At 45.8% G+C, this 17,933-nt stretch overlaps 1 protein-coding gene and 1 long non-coding RNA gene across 31 annotated transcripts in view; one reads left to right on the top strand and one right to left on the bottom strand.

Annotated features, from left to right (window-relative positions):
- The window catches only part of LOC103351327 (uncharacterized), a 555,796-nt gene that overhangs the window by 281,572 nt on the left and 256,291 nt on the right, over positions 1–17,933 (top strand). The window lies entirely within an intron of this gene.
- MARCHF8 (membrane associated ring-CH-type finger 8) overlaps positions 1–17,933 on the bottom strand; it is a 105,692-nt gene that overhangs the window by 36,369 nt on the left and 51,390 nt on the right. For 2 of the 15 annotated variants that reach the window (XM_051823724.2, XM_008269853.4), the window contains exon 1: positions 5,076–5,408. The exons of 10 other annotated variants lie outside the window; for them this stretch is intronic. Coding sequence is in view for 2 of the 5 variants with exons in the window: in XM_051823723.2 (XP_051679683.1) it covers positions 13,183–13,212 (30 nt within the window). In the remaining 3 variants the exon portion in view is untranslated. Of the gene's footprint in view, positions 1–5,075; positions 5,409–13,182; positions 13,594–16,327; positions 16,890–17,933 lie in introns of those variants that run through there. 3 more of the 15 variants (XM_008269852.4, XM_051823723.2, XM_051823722.2) reach the window with 3 other exon arrangements.

Here is a 17,933-nt window from a genome sequence, read left to right as displayed (position 1 = left end):
CCTTGGGCCACTGCACCCGCGTGGGAGACCCGGAAGAGACTCCTGGCTCCTGGCTTTGGATCGGTGCAGCTCTGGCCATTGCGGCCATCTGGGGAGTGAATCAGCAGATGGAAAACCTCTCTCTCTGTCTCTACCTCTCTCTGTAACTCTTTCAAATAAATAAAATAAATATTTAAAAAACAAATAAAAAAATGCTTATTTGGGGCAAGCCATTTTTGAAATCCTATCTACAGTCTTCAAAAAGTTCATGGAAATGCATATTACAACAAAAACTATGCATGGGTTTTGGGATTTTTTTCAGAAATGTTTTCATCTATTTGAAAGGCAGAGAAAGAGAACAATCTTCTATACACTGATTCACTCCCCAAAACGCCTGTAATAGCCACGGCTGGGTCAGGCCAAAGCCAGATGCCCAAAACTGCAGCCCTCCAGGTCTCCCACATGGGCGGCGAGGGCCCAAGCACTTGAGCTATCGCAGGAAGCTGGGTAAGAACGGAGTGGGGCCAGTGTTGTTGCTCAGCAGGTTAAGCTGCTGCTTGCAAGCTGGCATCCTATGTGGGAGCACCAGTGCAAATTCTGGCTGCTCTGCTTCCAATCCAGCTCCATGTTAATGTGCCTGGGAAAGCACAGGAAGATGGTCCCAAGTACTTGGGCCCTGCCACTAATGTGGCAGAGCTGGATGGAGCTCCAGACTCCCAGACCAGCCCCCCGCTCCCAGTCATTGCAGCCATTAGGGCAGTGAACCAATGGATGGCAGCAGCTCGATGTACACTATCTTTCAAGTAAATAAATCTTTTATTTGAAAAAGGAGGGAGCAGCACTGTGGCTCAGTAGGTTAATCCTCCTCCTGCGGTGCCACATCCCACACTGACGTCAGTTCTAGTCCTGGCTGCTCCTCTTCTGATCCAGTTCTCTACTGTGGCCTGGGAAAGCAGTAGAAGATGGCCCAAGTCCTTGGGCCCCTGCACCCCTGTGGGAAACCCAAAGAAACTCCTGCTTAGGATAGTCTAGCTCTGGCCATTGCAGCCTTGTGGAGTGAACCAGCGGATGAAAGACCTCTCTCCCGGTCTCTCAATGTCTATAACTCTGTCAACTAAATAAATCTTTAAAAAAAAAAAAGGCAGAAGAACCAGGATTCAAACTGAACCAGCACTCTGATATGGCATATGGGCATTCCAAGTGGCAACTTAACTTGCTGTAACACAATGCCTGCCCCAGTTTCAAGATTTTTCATTTTATTTTCCACGAACTTTTGAAGGGTCCATGCTACACTGCACAAAGGTATGGTGTCTGATTTATCCAGTTTCCGATGCAGACCAACGCTGCCTGCTGGGAATATTGCTGTTATGAATACAGTATTTCAGTATTTTTTGGGGGGAGGGGGATAGGCAGAGTTAGACAGTGAGAGAGAAAGAGAGAGAGAGACAGAAAGGTCTTCCTTCTGTTGGTTCACCGCCCAAAATGGCCACCACGGCTGGCACGCTGCACCAATCCAAAGCCAGGAGCCAGGTGCTTCCTCTGGTCTCCCATGAGGATGCAGGGCCCAAGCACTTGGGCCATCCTCCACTGCCTTCCTGAGCCACAGCAGAGAGCTGGACTGGAAGAGGAGCAACCAGGACAGAATCCGGCGCCCCAACCGAGACTAGAACCCGGTGTGCCGGCGCCGCAGGCAGAGGATTAGCCAAGTGAGCCGCGGCACCAGCCAGTATTTCAGTATCTTTTTGAGACCGGCTTTCAACTCTTTTGATACCCAGAAGTGAAATTAATTCTACCTTTAATTTTTCGAAAAAACTGTCACACTGTTTTCCATTGCAGCTGTACCATTTTACATCACTGCTGTAGTACACACGTATAGGGGCTTCCAGTTCCTTCGTCTCCTCACCGACACCTCCCTTTGTCTTGTTTTTAGTATAATGGCCATCCTGAGGGTTGTAAACTGATATCTCCTAATGATATGCAGTGTCTTTGCACATGCTTCTTAGTCATTTGTGTATCTTCTTTGGAAGAAGGTCTATTCAAACTTTTTGCCCATTTTTTAATAAGATTTTATTTATTTATTTGAGAGGCAGAGTTACAAAGAGGACAGAGGCAGAGAGAAAGAGAGAGAGAGAGAAAGATAGGTCTTCCATCCGCCGGTTCACTCCTCAGAGCTGGGCTAATCCAAAGCCAGGAGCCAGGAGCTTCCTCCAGGTCTCCCATTTGGGTGCAGGGGCCCAAGCACTTAGACCATCTTCTACTGCTTTCCCAGGCCACAGCAGAGAGCTGGATCAGAAGAGGAGCAGCCGGGACTTAACTGGAGCCCATCCAGGATGCTAAGGTCTCAGGCAGAGGTTTAGCCTACTTCGCCACAGCGCCAGCCCCTCTTGTGCCCATTTTTAAACTGGGTTACTTGTTTTGGTTGTTGAGTAACCACAGTTCTTTATTCTGGATATTAAACCCTTATCGTGGTCAGGGTCACAAACATTTTCTCCCATCATATGGGTAGACTTTTCACTCTGTTCACTGTATCTGTTGATGCACAGGTGTTTTCAATTTTAACGTAATTCAGCTTATCTTTTACTTCTGTTGCCTGTGCTTTAGGTGTCATATCCAAAACATTTTTGCAAGATCCAGTGTCATGAAGCTTTTCCCCTGTGTTTTCCTCTAAGCATGGTATAGTCTTGGTTCCGAGTTACTTTTTGTATGTGGTGTAACATAAGGATCTAACTTCACTGTTTTACACACCCATATCCAGACTGACCAGGAGCATTTGTAGAAAAAAACTATCTTTTCCCCAATAAATGATCTTGGTATCCTTGACAAAAATAATTTGACCACATATGCGAGGTTTTATTTCTGAGCTATCTAGCGTATCCCATTGGTCCACACTTCTGTCTTTATTGCTGCAGCTTTGTGCTAAGTTTTGAAATCAAGTAGCATGAAATCTCCAATTATAATCATTTTGTTAGTAGGATTTGGCTCCCCAAACTCATGCAATCATTTAAGTCCTGAAGTCTTATATGAATGGTTAATGGATTCGTGCTAACGGTTGATGGATTAGGGTGGCCTCTGGGAAATGACTGAATTGGATTAGGCTGCTAGGGCAGAACTCTGTGATTGAATCACCATGGTTTTCTAGGAAGAGACCACAAAGAGAGCAGATGACGTGGATGACCAGTGTGCTCCCTCCTGCTGCCTGGCTTGCCCTGAGATCCTCCCTTCACTCCCCTCTAGCCTCAGACGCCTGAACAAACGGGGCCAACAGACCTTAGACTGCAGACCTCCAAAGCATATGCTAAAACAAACCTTATTCCTTCCTAAGGAGCTTCCCTTGGGTATGTTAAAGTAATAAAAAAACTACTACATCAACTTTGTTCATTTTCATTTTCAAGAGTACTTTGTCTATTTGATGTCCCTTTTGATTCCGTGAGTTTTAAGAATATATTTTTCTCTTTCTGCAAAAAAAAAAAAAAAAAAAAAATCACTGAGATTTTGATACAGTTATTAAACTGAATCTGTAGATTTGGATAGAGTTCTCACTTTAAATATTTAGTCTTCCAATCAGTGAACATTTTCTCATTTATTTATGTCTTCTTTAATTTCTTCCAGCAAGCTTTTATAGTCCTCTGTGTACAAGACTTTCACTCCTTTGGTTAAGCTTATCCTTAAATATTTCATGCTTTTTGATATTATTGACAGTAGAACTGTTTTCTTAAATTTTGTTCTGGATTGTTCATTGCTGTTATTTAGAAACACAACTGGTTTCTGTAGGAACTACACAAATGATAGAAAGATTTCTAAGCATGGCAACAGGATTTAATCCATTTAGCTCACAGAGTTGAATGTGGCAAAAAGAGTACAAGGAAATCTCAAGTTTCCTTTGGAAACCTTCTATTTTATTTGTTAATTTTCTGCAAATGGAAATATCTGGAACTCCTAATATTTGTTTTCAACTACTTTAGCTTTGGGTCTCCACTTCACAGCCTGTGTATCTGCTTCCAGTTAACTCTGGGGCCAGCAGACAGCCTAAGGTCATGTTTAATCTTTCAGTCTGGGCATTGCTTCCTCTTGACATCAAGCTGCCAAGAGCTACACATGCTCCTCGCCCTTCTTTAACTGCTTCCTGTCCCAGGCAAGAGGGTTAGCAGGGACAACTGCCTTGTGGGCTTTCATCCTGGGTGTCAATCAAGTCCACAGTGACAATGGCTGTGTCCTATCAGGCCAAGGTCCTTGGGAAATTTGGGGCCACATGCAGAAGGGGACTAGGCTTACTATGCAGTCTCAACAACACCTCCTGCTGTATTTTCTAGCATCCTCATCTTTGCTCAAACTAACCTTAACTTGGAGCAGATAGCTTGGTTATTCCAGCTCAGCAAAGCTCTGGAACCCTGTATTACAGAAAATGGGATTTTTTTTTTTTAACTCAGCAAAGCTGTATTTTCTCTTTCTTCTATTCAGTCTGGAAACTTTCAGGATTAGTTTATCTCCTTTTTATATTCCAATATCCTGGAATCTTTTTAAATTAATTTATTAATCTGAAAGGCAGAATTACAGAGAGCTCTTTCATCTACTGGCTCACTCCCCAAATTCCTGCAAAAGCTCCAGGCCAAAGTCAGAGCTAGGAACTCCACCAGGTCTCCCATGTGGAGGAACCCAACTACTTGAGCCATTATCTGCACATTAGCAAGAAACTGGATTGGAAGCAATCCCTCAATAAGGGATGTGGGGGCTCCCACGCAGCAGCTTAACCCACTGTGCTATTACAAGGCCCACCTTCCTGAAATCTTTGTTAACAAGCCCTCCAGAGCTGTAGTCCGGGTGGCATATGAGCCAACATCAGGTGATGGGTGAGACTCACAGAGGCATGCTGAGGACTGCTGACTCCAGCTCCATCCACAGCTCAGTTTCACCATTTCACAGACCAGACCTCCCCAGCACTGTTCTCTCCCTTACCTATCCAGGCCCTCGGTCTTGCCTTCCAGTGGGGCTGAGCCACCCCCTCTCAGTGCTAAGGGGGGATGCCAAGGGACCTAAGTCAATCCCTATGACAAGGACTGCCTATCTGCTCCCACTTAATTCCAGAGTCAGTGCCATACTTTACGGTCTGCTACTTGCAGTTCCCCAGTTGCTGTTGCCCAATTCGGTTGTGGTTGTCATCCATCTACTTGTTTCTAATCAACGCCACTGGCTAGTCAGTAATCAAGGACATGTGGGCTGGGAAACTTCCGTTTCCAAGCAAACATTCTACCCCTCCCCTGTGCCACAGTGACTGGCTGGGGAATGGGAAAACATTAACTGTCTTAGGCCAATCAGAGCCTCCTCCTGGAGCTAGAGGTGATTCTTTGGCATTCAGACCACGTGGGTGGAAAATGTGGACTGGATTCTAACAGAGAAGACTTGCTCTCCACTATTATTTGTTCCCAGTTTATTACCAATAAATTATTTTTCCACTGGAGATATGGTTTTATGGTCTGATCATTTTATAATCTCTGAAATTCCTGAGAATGAGTTAACACGTGAAAGACTACAATCAATCTGCTCATGTTTTCTGTTTATCTCTTCTAACCACAAATCAAAAAATTTATGCCCACCTGAAAGAGAAGAATTGAGTTGGGCTGATGAGTTTTTAAACTGTGTTGGCCCTGGATCCATACCTGAAATTTCAGAATTAAAACTAGAAAGTCAATTCATACCTACACATCCATGTGCAATGTAGAAAGGCCTTTATTTCCAATCAATCGAAGGGATAATATTTTTCTAACTCAGGATGGCGCTAACAAATTAGATTGCAAAATCTGTTAAGATTATAAAAGTTTTTTTTTAATTAAAGGAATGCACTCTGATTAACTTAGAGATAAATAAGTATCTAGATAAATAGAAAATTCCTGAAATTCCCAGGAAATGAGGAAGTTGAACATCTAATACTTTCAAGTGTGCTAGACTTCAAAGGCATCCTTACAGCAGAATCAATATGAAGGTGTTTTAAGACATCAAATTCATAGAATTAAGGCAAATCTTTGACTTTGTTTAATATTTGTGGTTTAATAAAGCAGCCATGTCTTCTCTTGACTTATCGATGTTAAGTGAAACACAGCATAGGTTTTTATTCTGTTTAGAAATGTGCCTTTCCTGACTTATACAGGTTTTCTGAGTAAATAAGCTAGGGTTTACTGTATTTAATGCTTACATAATAAGCAAACCTGTGTTCAACCAAATTGAATCATTATTCGGATGAACAACTATTTCAACAGTAACTACACCTCACAATATGGCAGCTTGAAGATAAATTTCCAAGACCTTTAGGCAACTTAAAAACTTGAACCAGTATTAACCTGAATTAATTAAAGGATATCCAGTGAATACCTAGATCACCTCTAAGTTAGAACACTGAAGCATTTATTATTGAGTGTAAGTTTAGATATCATTGTTTATGTGCTGACAAAGGGGCTAGGCACTGGATCTTTTCAGTAAATGGTTTGTCTTTGCTGCTCTGTGTCTTTGCTGCATGTGTAAGGGCATAAGCATTGGAGAAAAGTTTCATGAGCTCTGTTCATCAGCTTCAACAGAGCTGTAGAAGGCTCAGTGTTATCTGCTCCCCAGTTCTCTCTGTTGTAACAGCAGGTACTTCTGTTAAAAGCTGTAATTAACAAATATGAATAAGGCTACCACAGCACTGCTGATAGACAGATTCAACTTTAAGTGTAAGGTAGTTGAGTTATAGTCATTAAGAAAATACATAGTTTTGTCTTAAAATAAAAGGCCTGGTTTTACCATATGTGAAAGAGGATTGTTAAGGACCAAAGTTTAATTTATAAAATGTTGTAGATTTGAATAGAGTGGTTTGTTTTTTTTTTTGTTTTTGTTTCTGATTTTTTTTTTTTTTTTTGCCTTGGCCAAAGCTAGCTCAGTTGTAATGGATTAACTCATAAGATTTTATAAAAGACCCTGACATTCATAGAGTCAAAAACTAATGCAAAAGTAGAACTTGGCTTTTTTGTACTGAAATTATAAGATTTTTCTTGGATTACTGGTCTGCTCTTAATAACAAGTTAATACGATTATCTGTTCTCTAGATAAAAAGATTCTGTGTTTTACCAGAGTAACTTCCTGTGTTTTTTGTTGACTTAACTAAGTAAGCCCTTGATTAAGTGGAAAACAAAGGCCACACACACACACACACACACACCCCTGTGAAAGAGCTAAATGGTTTGCCATCATATAACCTTCTACTTATTTTCATTTGTTTGGATGTCACTTTGAAATGTGCAGGCAAGTATAAGTATGGTTGCTGCTACGAATCACAATCTGCTGTTTTCCTAAATGCTTGCTCACAGCTTCATTGCTTCCATCTGAACCCAGCACCTTCTGGGCCAAGGGTTTCAGCAGGAGATGCCCGGGCTTCACCACACACAGAGGTCTGAGGCCCACGCCAGAGGTACAGAACTTCTTTTTTTTTTGTCTATAGCTGGACTTTCTGATCCTGTTTTGCATGTCACGGAAGCAAAAAGATTTCCCAGTTATATTTTCCCTAAAATACATTCTCATCAGATGTTTCATTTTTGAAAATTGTCGGTAGTAAATCAACTGCAGCCATTTCAAGTCTTTTGTCACCTCTATATATTTCATCTGTTTTTGTCTACTGCTTCTCTCACAGTCCTTGCAATCAGGTCAGGGAGCATGTCAGAGCCCCATGGAAAAGGGTGCTAGGTGCTCTGACCACGTGGCTGAAACAACTCTGACACCACCATTGGGTGAGTCAGGATTTCTAGGGCTCTTCTAAAGAATGCAGATTGGAGGTGGGGCGAAGGGGAGGTGGCACTGTGGCACAGCAGGTTAGGCTGCTGCCTGCAATGCCAGCATCCTGTCCCAGCTGCTCCCAGCTAACAGCCTCGGAAAAGCAGTGGAAGGTGGCCCAAATGTTTGGGCCCCTGCCACCCATGGGGGAGACCAGGATGAAGCTCCTGGTTTCAGGCTGGCAAAATCCTGGCTGTTGCAGCCTTCTGGGGAATGAATCAGCAGATGATCTGAAAATCTCTGTCTCTCCCTCTCTCTGTAACTCTGCCTTTCAAAAATAAATAAATAAATCAAGCAAGCAAGCAGATGGATTCATGAAACTGCTACCCCCAGACTGAGTGGAATAAGTAGTAATTGGATAAGGTGGAATGAATTTATGAGGCATGACTCCAACTTTTGTCTGGAATATTGTTGATATTGTTAGAATGTCCTATTTTCATTAAATTTATTTTCTTTAATTTTTATTAAAGAAAACAGATTTCATGAACTTCATAGGTACAATTCTAAGATAATAACCATACTTCCCTCCCTCCTTTTTCCCTCCTTCAATCCCACTTTCTCCTTCCCCCCTCCTTGATTTTTGGAATGTCCTATTTTCTAAATATAAAAGGAAGCACTTCCTCCTTCCCCTTAAAGCTATCTGTAACTCAGTAATTTAGTGGACTCTGCTCTTGAAATGAAACACTAGTGAATGACATGCTATTCTCCCTGCTCGATCCCTCCAGAATTCAGAATGTTACAGAATATGCTTATTTTACAGCAATAAAGTCATCTGCATAAGAATTGGTCCTCCTTTTCATGATGATGTAATTGGAAACAATGGTTTTACAACCAAACTCACATTTACAAATGATGCCCATTCAACTGGATATGATCAAAAACTTCTAAAGAACTAAGGTTGACTTTGCAGGCCACACTTGGAAAGCCTTCCCTGGGACAACTGGTTACAGGGTTCTCAGCCCACAGGCAAGTAAGGAAAGCCACTTCCCAGGGGGCCCAGCAACCTTATGCTATTTTGAGGAGCACCACAAGAAGGAATTCTTACAGGCAATAGAGGTGAAATTTGCTAATGAATTCTTGACTTGGCTTACCAGCCTTAGGACTAGAAATAAGAGGCTTTAAAAATCCAATGTGAGATTCTTCAAGGAAACCTGCAAGAAAAGTAAACTTACGCCTCTGTAACTAATCAGGCCAAATCTAATGAGATCATATTTTGTGATCAAAAATAATTTTCTTGAGCCCAGTGTTGTGGCATAGCAGGTAAAGCCGCCATCCGTGACACTGGCATCCCATATGGGTGCCGATTCAACTCCTGGCTGCTCCACTTCCTATCCAATGCTCTGCTCTGTGCCTGGGAAGGCAGCATAGGATGGCCCAAGTCCTTGGGCCCCTGCTACTGACACGGGAGACCAGGAAGAAGCTCTTGGTTTCTGGCTTCGGCCTGGCCCAGCCCCAGCTGCTGCAGCCATCTGGGGAGGGAACCAGTGAATGGAAGACCTCTCAGTCTCCCGTTTCTCTCTCTCTGTAACTCTACGTTTCAAAGAAAATAAATCTTAAAAAAATGACTTTCCTGTAAATTTACTTTTATTCAAAAAAGGAGACTTTAAGAAAAAAAATGTGTTTCAATGGAAAACTATTTGCAACTCTGTATACTGTAGCTACCTGATATAAAAGATGTCTGAGAATGATTTTGACCAACTTCACTCCTATATGGAAGAATGAGTTTTGTCTCCATTTGTAATTCATCTGAGTATTCCTTTACTCCACAGAAACTGGTGCTATTCTTACCTTTCCTCTGAATTGGCAAAACATGTTCCTGGTTTTCTCATATCGTGAGTAAAAATAATTCTTCAATATATGCTCATGAGAATCACGATTTTAACATTTCCTGAATTAAACATTTTTTTTCTGGTTGTAAACTCATCTTTTTGTATATATGCACGTGGCGGACACACGTGACATAAAACCTACCATCCTAAAGGTCAGTGGCATTTAGCACACATACAATGCTGACAACCATTATTAATTACAACGTAGTTCCAGAACATTTCCATCAGCCTAAAGCGAAACCCAGCAGCCATTGGCAGTCACCTCCACTCCCTTCTCCCCAGCCTGCCCCATATCTGCCTACTCTGGATAGTTCATGTAAATGGAATCAGCCAGTACGCGGTCTTTGGTGACTGACACAATGTTTTCCAGGTCCATGGCTGTGTTCTAACATTCAGTACTCCATTCCTCTGTATGCCTACACGATACTCTAGTGCAGAGATTTATCATATTCTGTTCATCCATTCACCTATTACTGGACATGTGGATGGCTTCCACTTGGCAGTCATTTCGAATAATGCTGCTATGCACATCTTGAGATACACACCTGGGAGAGGGAGTGCTGGGTCATTCTGGTGGGTAACTCTGCTTAACTTCTGAGGAACCACCACAGCAGCCACACGGTTTTACGTCCCCACCAGCAAGCATGAGGGTCCCGATTTCTCCACATCCTCTCCAAAATAGCCACCTTCGTGGTTATGAACCACACTCTGTGGTTTTCATTCCCAGAAGGAGGAGTGGGGAACGTCTAGCTGTGGGCTGTATGAGTCCAGCACAATCATATAGTCTGACCCTGCCCAGGCAACCACAGGCCAGACTTGAATTCCATACATCTACAGCAGGCTAATTTTTCAGCTGATATCTTTGTATGGCCTGTGGATGATGTTATAAATATCCAACAGTCCCTGGCAGAAAAAAGTTTCCCCCACCCTGCCCTAAAGGCTGCTGGTGTTGACCATCTTTTCACTTGCTGTTTGGCCAGGAAAAGTCTCTTCCAACATACGGATATCAGAGAACAGGCCAGCTGATCTCCCACAGAAAATTCCAACCTTCATTTATAAAGTAGAGAAAACTAGACTCAGAAATTCAGGAATATCCTGCGACGCCCAGACATCAAACGATCGAGTTTGGCACTGTTCTAATAGAACCCAACCTACAGCCACAGATGCACACACCTCCTGTGACCTGATCTGGGGAGGCTGGAAACTAGATTTACTCAGCTTACAAATGCTCTGTGTAGCCTGGATCTTCACTGTCGTATTATTTAAAATGTTATCATGTTGAAAAAGAAGAAACAGTGGACACGAAGTCCCAAGTTTCAAGTGACTGTATTTAGATACAGGAAACAGTGAACGGTAGAATGAGGTCACGAGGCTGGGGGTACCTTAACCCAGCAGGACTGGCATCCTTACAGAAGATAAATGACTGAGCATATGCACGCAGAGGGAAGGCGGCCACAGCCAGCCAGAAGAAGCCTCTGCTGGAAGCTGGACTCTGCCAGACCTTGGCCTTGGCCTGTCCAGTCTCCAGGACTGCGAGAAAACAAGCCTAACTTGTTTAGGCCACACAGTCTGTGGTATATCTGCTCATGCAGACTAACACAGTCAGTGAAAAGGATTCAGAAGAATTATGACCTCATCTGCATCTATCTCAAAAATAAAAGGAAAAACCCAGCTGGTGTAAAGGAGTAAAAAATGGCACAAAATACTATTTTATAAAAAAAGCTAAAATGTGAAATAAAATTCAGGGTGAATTTAATCATTCTAATTTTAACTCAGGGACAAACAATTATATCAACAAAAGTTAAGGCCGGGTCTACAATTTATAAAACTGTTAATGTGACAAAACAGCCTAAGGGAATTTATTTAAAGTAATGCAAAAGCAGATCAAAATTGTCATACACTTCAAGTTTACAGTAATATTATTACCTACTGCTTCTTATTAGCTTTATCGTGGCAATAAGGAAGCAACAAGCAGCTACATAATACCAGCGACAATGCGGCCCAGGACCCTAACAGCTAACCACTGTCTGGGAGGCCGTTCCTCCACTGTCTCTGGACTTCAGCTTCTCCATCAAGTGGGTGTGTGTGGAAGCGGGGAGGGTGGCGAGCAGCGAGGACACCGAGGTCCCCGACTTGCTGATGTGGTGAGAACACTGGCAGCGGCAGCCATGCCTAGTGCCACTCAGTGCCACGCAGGCTGCAGCTGACACTTTACCCCCAAGTTGGGAATGGACACGCCTACCATCCCCAGTACCCTTCTCACACGGACGGTCCTTCTTAAAACGTCATCCACAACGTGGTGTCGTAAGAACCCTCATCTTCCTAGTAATGCACTGAAGAATACAATATTTTTCAAATGTACTTCTGCTCTTTTCAGGCTCTTAATATGAAATAAGGTTTCCCTGAAATAAAGTTTTGTGTATTGATTTTTTATCTTAATGTTACAAATAGTGAAATGAACAAATGCATTTCTACCATTTAAAAAACATGTATCCAGTAAGTATGCCTTGGAGTTGAGATAATCTATATCAATAAAACTCAGAATTTGTTAGCAATTCAGGTTACAGGATTGTAACACTATGACTTCCCACAGTGCTACCTGAGCAAGTGACCTTTCTCCAAGGGCTACCAGAGTTCTTCAGTGCAACATGTACTCCTTCAGGAACACACTGCTGACCACCTGCTATGCATCAGATGTTGTTCTAGACCCTCGGGAACAATGAGTGAACATGAAAAACATCCTTGCTCCGGTGGCGCTTAAGGAAACGGATTCAGGGACAGCTGCTCTTCTCTGTCTCGGAGCTCAGGGTCTGTGTGTTCAGGGATGAGTCTCAGAGTCTCAAAACTACACCTGATGGCTACTGGTGGAACTGTACATCCCATCTTGCCCAGATCCCTGGGTGCTCTGTCTGTGTGTGTCTCCACAGCTCACGAGCACCTAAGTAAACAGAGACAGCATCCATACAAAAATCAGACAAAGACATGGCAACATCAGAATGGCCCTGCCAAAAGAAAATGCGTGGCTGGCGTACGCGCTTACACACATACACACAGCAAACAAGACTGACAAACAGAACAAAGACCCTTTGTTCCACCTTCTATGCACTTCTCAGTCCTTGGAGAAGCAAAAGACCATTCCAGAATGGGTGCTCCAGCAGGAAGAACTGAGGTGGCTTCTGAAAACAATACTTTCATCAGAAAAAGAGCAAGAGGACCAAGCACAGCTGTGCTCAGATCATGACCTGAGTCGTCTCCGCAGGCAAAGCCAGGGAACTCCATCAATTAAAATGCAATGGGCAATGTGGATCCATAAAAAAGACATTTTCTATATCAAGAGTAAAATGACATTTTAAAACTCTAGGATTCAAATATGCAAAAGCTTAAAAGTACCTTCAAAATGTCAAGGAACAGTTCTGTCAGAAACAAAGTACATTCTCGAAAATGGGGTGAAATGGCAAAGCTTCTCTGGTCAGGAACCCCAACTGTGTGGCCCCCTTGAGCTCCCCTGGGTTCCCCCAGCCAGAACGCACTCCTACACCCCGTGAGAACCCATGCCCAGCTCACAGAGCCCTCCTCCTACCTGAAGCTTCATTTTCCCACAGGGACACATCAGCGAGTCCTCAGTGCCACTGGCCCAGGCCACACAGCTGGTGCTGCGTCTGCCCAGCAGCTGCCGCCCTGCAGCCGGCAGCAGCAGCACATGGTGGCCGCTGGACTTGCCAGGGCTTGCTGCAGCCCTCAGCGTAACCCTGCTGTGCTCACACTGGACAGACTCCTTCCTCCAGCTGATCTCCAAGGCATGCAGCCCTGAATGAATAATTCATGACAAGTCCATTCCAGCAAGCAATCTCCCTTCTGCCCTCTGGTCACCCCGCAGCCAAACGCAAGCACAGATTCTAAGCCCCGCCTGCTGGCAGCCAGCAAACAGCAGCAAATGCTGCTGGCTCTGTGCGCTCCTCCTGCACGAGAGCCGATCACCCACACTTCAGAGATTTTATTTTTTAATGCGGAGAAGGTAAATTTCTCTATGAAGCCTCCTTCCGTAGTGGGCTCTGACTGCAGGAACAGCACAAAGTGCTCGCTCTGCAATAAGCGAGGCAGTGTTTACACTCAGCAGAAGATGAGCGCTTGCAAACCAAAGAAAATCATCACAGGCTGGGGGAGGGGAGCTGAGTATCAGTGCCAGGAAACAGAGTGCTTCAAAGGGGGAATTTTCTTGGTCTCTGGCTATAAATAAATCTTTCATCTCATTGGTATTCTTCTAGGAAGCACATGAACATCCATTTCCCCAAATTTTTCAAGGCTTACACATTTCCAAAGGAGTGAATTCTGAAGCAGTCTACTTTGTGCAAGTCACACCTAATCTCCCGAGGAACTGGACCCCCAAGAGGGGGCACAGGTCCCCCGCCCCCGTGCCGGCTACACCTCTGGGAGGTTCAGCGGGCCGTGTGACCTAGGCGCTGCGTTCCTTCCTCATGCTTCTGCATCCACGGCTGGCATCGCCAGTGTTTCTACGTTGAAACCAAGGCCATGTGCAGTGCTCTGATGCCAATGCTCCATCCTATCAGATTCTGTCTCCAGCCTCACTCCCCAAGCTGTTTCCTGGCCCTGCCTCTATTAAAAGTAACTCACACAACTGAGGAAGGGGTGCAGCCAGCCCCACAGGGTCCTCGATCACAAGACTTCTGAGGTCATTGATCTCCTCTGTAGATACCATCTTGGTTTTTGGCCTTGTCTTGAAGGTTTTTCCAAGAATCCCAGGCTCGCAACAAGAAGTCACTGACTGAAGCCCACTTTGCCATCACCAAAATTCCCAAAAGAGCACAGTGTCACTGACAAATCAGTGGAGGCCCACGAGTACTGCAGCCCAACCAGGGACCTGCACACAAACAGAATACGCGCCTCTCAACCCCAATCTTCGAGACAAGACAGAGACAAGACTCACAAAATCAACCTTTTTCCAACCTGACCGGTGTCCCTCTGGGGCTGCATGTGAGCCGATGCCCAGAGTAGTCCAATGCAGCAGGTATGTGACCGTCGTGGGGGTGGCAGCAGTGAGAGCGCCACTATTCTGAGTGTGTAGTGTGCAAGAAAAGCAAGAGCACCTACACAAACACCACGTGACCATGCCTCCCCACCAGATAACCCCTGCCTGGTTCCCTTCACGGAGCCGGGCAGTGGAACCTCTTCCCATTGTGCCATCTCCCGTGTGTTCAGGCGTTAAGCCCCCAGTAAACCTCATCTGGGTTGCAAGTCAGCCTGTTCTCAAGTTCCACTGCAAGGGAGTCAAAAACCCTAGGGTGGGTATGCATCCAACCTCTACCCACAACCCCTGGAGGAGCCTGCGAATTAGGCGACAGCTGCCCAGCTCCTTGCTCTGCACTTCCCTTCTTCCAGCACCCCGATGTCCACTACGGAGATGCTGTGTGTCCGGTGAGCAGATGCAGGCTTGGGCAGGGGGTCTGGAACACTATATGTGACTTCATTTTTCAGCCACGAGTATTCTGTTCCCAGCTGTTTCGCATTTCCCGGCCAGTTCTGCAAACTGGTTTACCATGTGTCCCCCGACCCCGTATCTTCCCTTTTCACCTCACTCTATCACTTTATTGCACCGCTTCTGAGCAAACGCTTTATAAAACACAAGTTCTTAGGTAATTCCGCAATACTCAGGAAGTCTCCAGCCTGATTAGAGAGAATTTATTTCTTGCAGAAGAGCCTGCTCCCTTCTGCCACATGCTCTAGGCCTTTCTGTGTGTTCTGCTGTGTGTGGAGACCTCACCATGGCTTCCCACCGTGCTTCGCTGGGCGTCTTCAAGTCCAGGGAAGCCCTTCCCTGCCCAGCTGTGTGGATGAATGGGGCGGGGAGGCTCATGGGGTGTGGTGTCATTCAGAGGGAGTGATCTGAGAAGAAAGCCACATGTGTGTGGCAGGAAACCAAGGACTGCTGTCCCATCCCGAGTCGCCGTCTCACAGACACCCTTCTTAGGACAGCAAGCTCTGCTGGTGAGCTCTGCTGGTGTTTGCTGTTCTGAAAAGTCCTCTTTCTTCCACATCGTTTTTGCCTAGGGAACGAAGTATCACCCCTGTCATCCAATCACACTAATGCTGGGTTTGTGCCTTCCTTCTCAGATCACTCCCTCTGAATGACACCTTCACCCACTCCTAAGGGGGTTCAGTGCCTGTCTGTCCATCTCCAGCTTAGTCTCCGTCTAGATCTTCAGATACAACTGAATCCTGGATACCTCTAGCTGGCCCACCGCTATGGTCCGGCTGCTGAATGCCCCCAGAGGCCTGGGCCCCAGGAAGACACTGCTGGGAAGTAGGAACCTTTAGCAGGTAGGCTGCGTGGACCATCCTTAGGTCCCCTGGGGCAGGTGCTTCCCCCGAGACAGCTGCTATGAAAGCGTTAACTTGGTCCCCCACCCCGTCTCTCTGCTTCCTAGTGGGCCACGTGATCCTTTGTCTGTATATATGCCACCGTCTGCCAGGGCCACCTCCCAGAAACCTGTGCCACACTCTGTCTTCACTTGGAACCTCCAGAGCCATGAGAGTTAGAACTTTCTTTGCTCCACAAGTACCTTGCCAACAAATACAACCACATGGCCACAAGGACCTCAGACATGCCTGTCCCCCACCAGACTTCCCATCTGTCCCACGCACCCACCGTGCTCCCTTTATCCCCGTGAATGTGACCAAGCTGCACAGGCTCTGCAGAGCTTACCTACCTGGACTCTCACGAAACGTCAGTCACTGGCAGCATCCACCCTGCTTCCTGGCCTTCTCCTTGCCATCTGCCGCCTTCCCTCATCCCCAACACCACTTCCTTAGTTCAGGTCATTGTCACCCAACTGGCACAATCGCTTTTTAAGTGGTCTCGTTCCAAACTGCTCTCTCCAAACTGATTCTCTAATCACATGGTGACCTCACAGAAAGAGAGTTCCAACTGAGTGACTCCCCATTCCACCACCGTGGACTTCTTCCCACTGCACTCTACCTGCACGCTTAGATGCCAGACATGATGAGCTTTTGTTAATCCCTCGGAGACACCAGCACGTGCACCTGTCCTTCCTAAGAGTTTCTGCACTATGCTCGTCCCCCTGTCCTGAACACTAGCCCCTCTAGCTTCCCTTCACTCCTGCTTCTCAAAGACTCAGCTTTGCGATCTCTTCCTCCAGAAAACTTTCCCTGTGGTCACCAGACTAGGGCAAGGGCTCTTCCCTGGACCATCGCATCTGCCACACACAGCTCTTGGTCGACCTCCCCTGTCAGCTGGAAAGCAGGAGAAAGGAGGCTGAGCCGAGATCAACACACAGGATGCTATACTGGGCCCAGTTCTATGGCGTAGCAGGTATAGCCACCGCCTATGGCCCCAGCATCCCATATGGGTGCTGGTTCAAGTCCTATCTGCTCCATTTCCTATGCAGCTCCCTGCTAATGTGCCTGGAAAAGCAGTGGAAGATGACCAAAGTGCTTGGGCCCCTGCACCCATGTGGGAAACAGGGGAAAAAAAGCTCCTGGCTCCTGGCTTTGCATCAGCCCAGCTCTGGCCATTGTGGCCATCTGGGAGAGTGAACCAGCACATGGAAGATCTCTCTCTCTCTCTCCCTCTCTCTCTGTAACTCTGCCTTTCAAATAAATAAATAAATCTTAGAAAAAAAAAAAAGTTGCTATAGTGGTACAGGTGACAATGTCTGGGCTAGAGTGGCAGCAACGGGACTGACACAGAGCACATGGCCCGGGAACAGAATCGGGCAGCATGGAGTGCATCTCTGCATTACACCACGTTTATGCTCCTCCCCCAGCACAGCGTGTGCTATGGAATAGGTGCTTCATAAATACTGGTCCAAAGAAAGGATGAATTAAGGCATTAATACTCAGGGAGACAAACAGCACACTGGAGCTCAGGACAGACTTCAGTCCTGCTGGAGCGCAGACACAGGCAGAGGGAGTGGGGATGGGTGAGGCCACCAAGGAGGCACAGCTGGCTGACAAAGATACAGCCCAGTGGCGGCCTTGGCTCCCCTGCACCCAGCAAGTCAGTGAGGAGCATGGGTCTGGAGGTTCACTCTGCATGCTGAGCCCGCTATCAGCAAACCAGAGGCCCAGCAACTCCCTCTCTCTCTGCCTCACCCTAAGAAGTAAGACGGTATGCACCACACAGCCCTCGTGAGACGTGAATGACCTACGTGGGCTCAGGCTTGTGAAGCCCCACAGAGGAACAGGGCCCGCACAGGGCTCACAGATGTGTGCGAAGGAGAGAAGTCCTCAGCACAGGCTTCCCCTTAGATGCTACAAAAACAGGTACTCAAATATCTGACGGAATGCACATCT

This window comes from Oryctolagus cuniculus, chromosome 15 (assembly GCF_964237555.1).
Source record: "Oryctolagus cuniculus chromosome 15, mOryCun1.1, whole genome shotgun sequence".
In the NCBI taxonomy this organism is placed as follows: domain Eukaryota; kingdom Metazoa; phylum Chordata; class Mammalia; order Lagomorpha; family Leporidae; genus Oryctolagus; species Oryctolagus cuniculus.
Note: the sequence above shows the minus strand (reverse complement) of the source record. Positions and strands in the feature narration are given on the sequence as shown.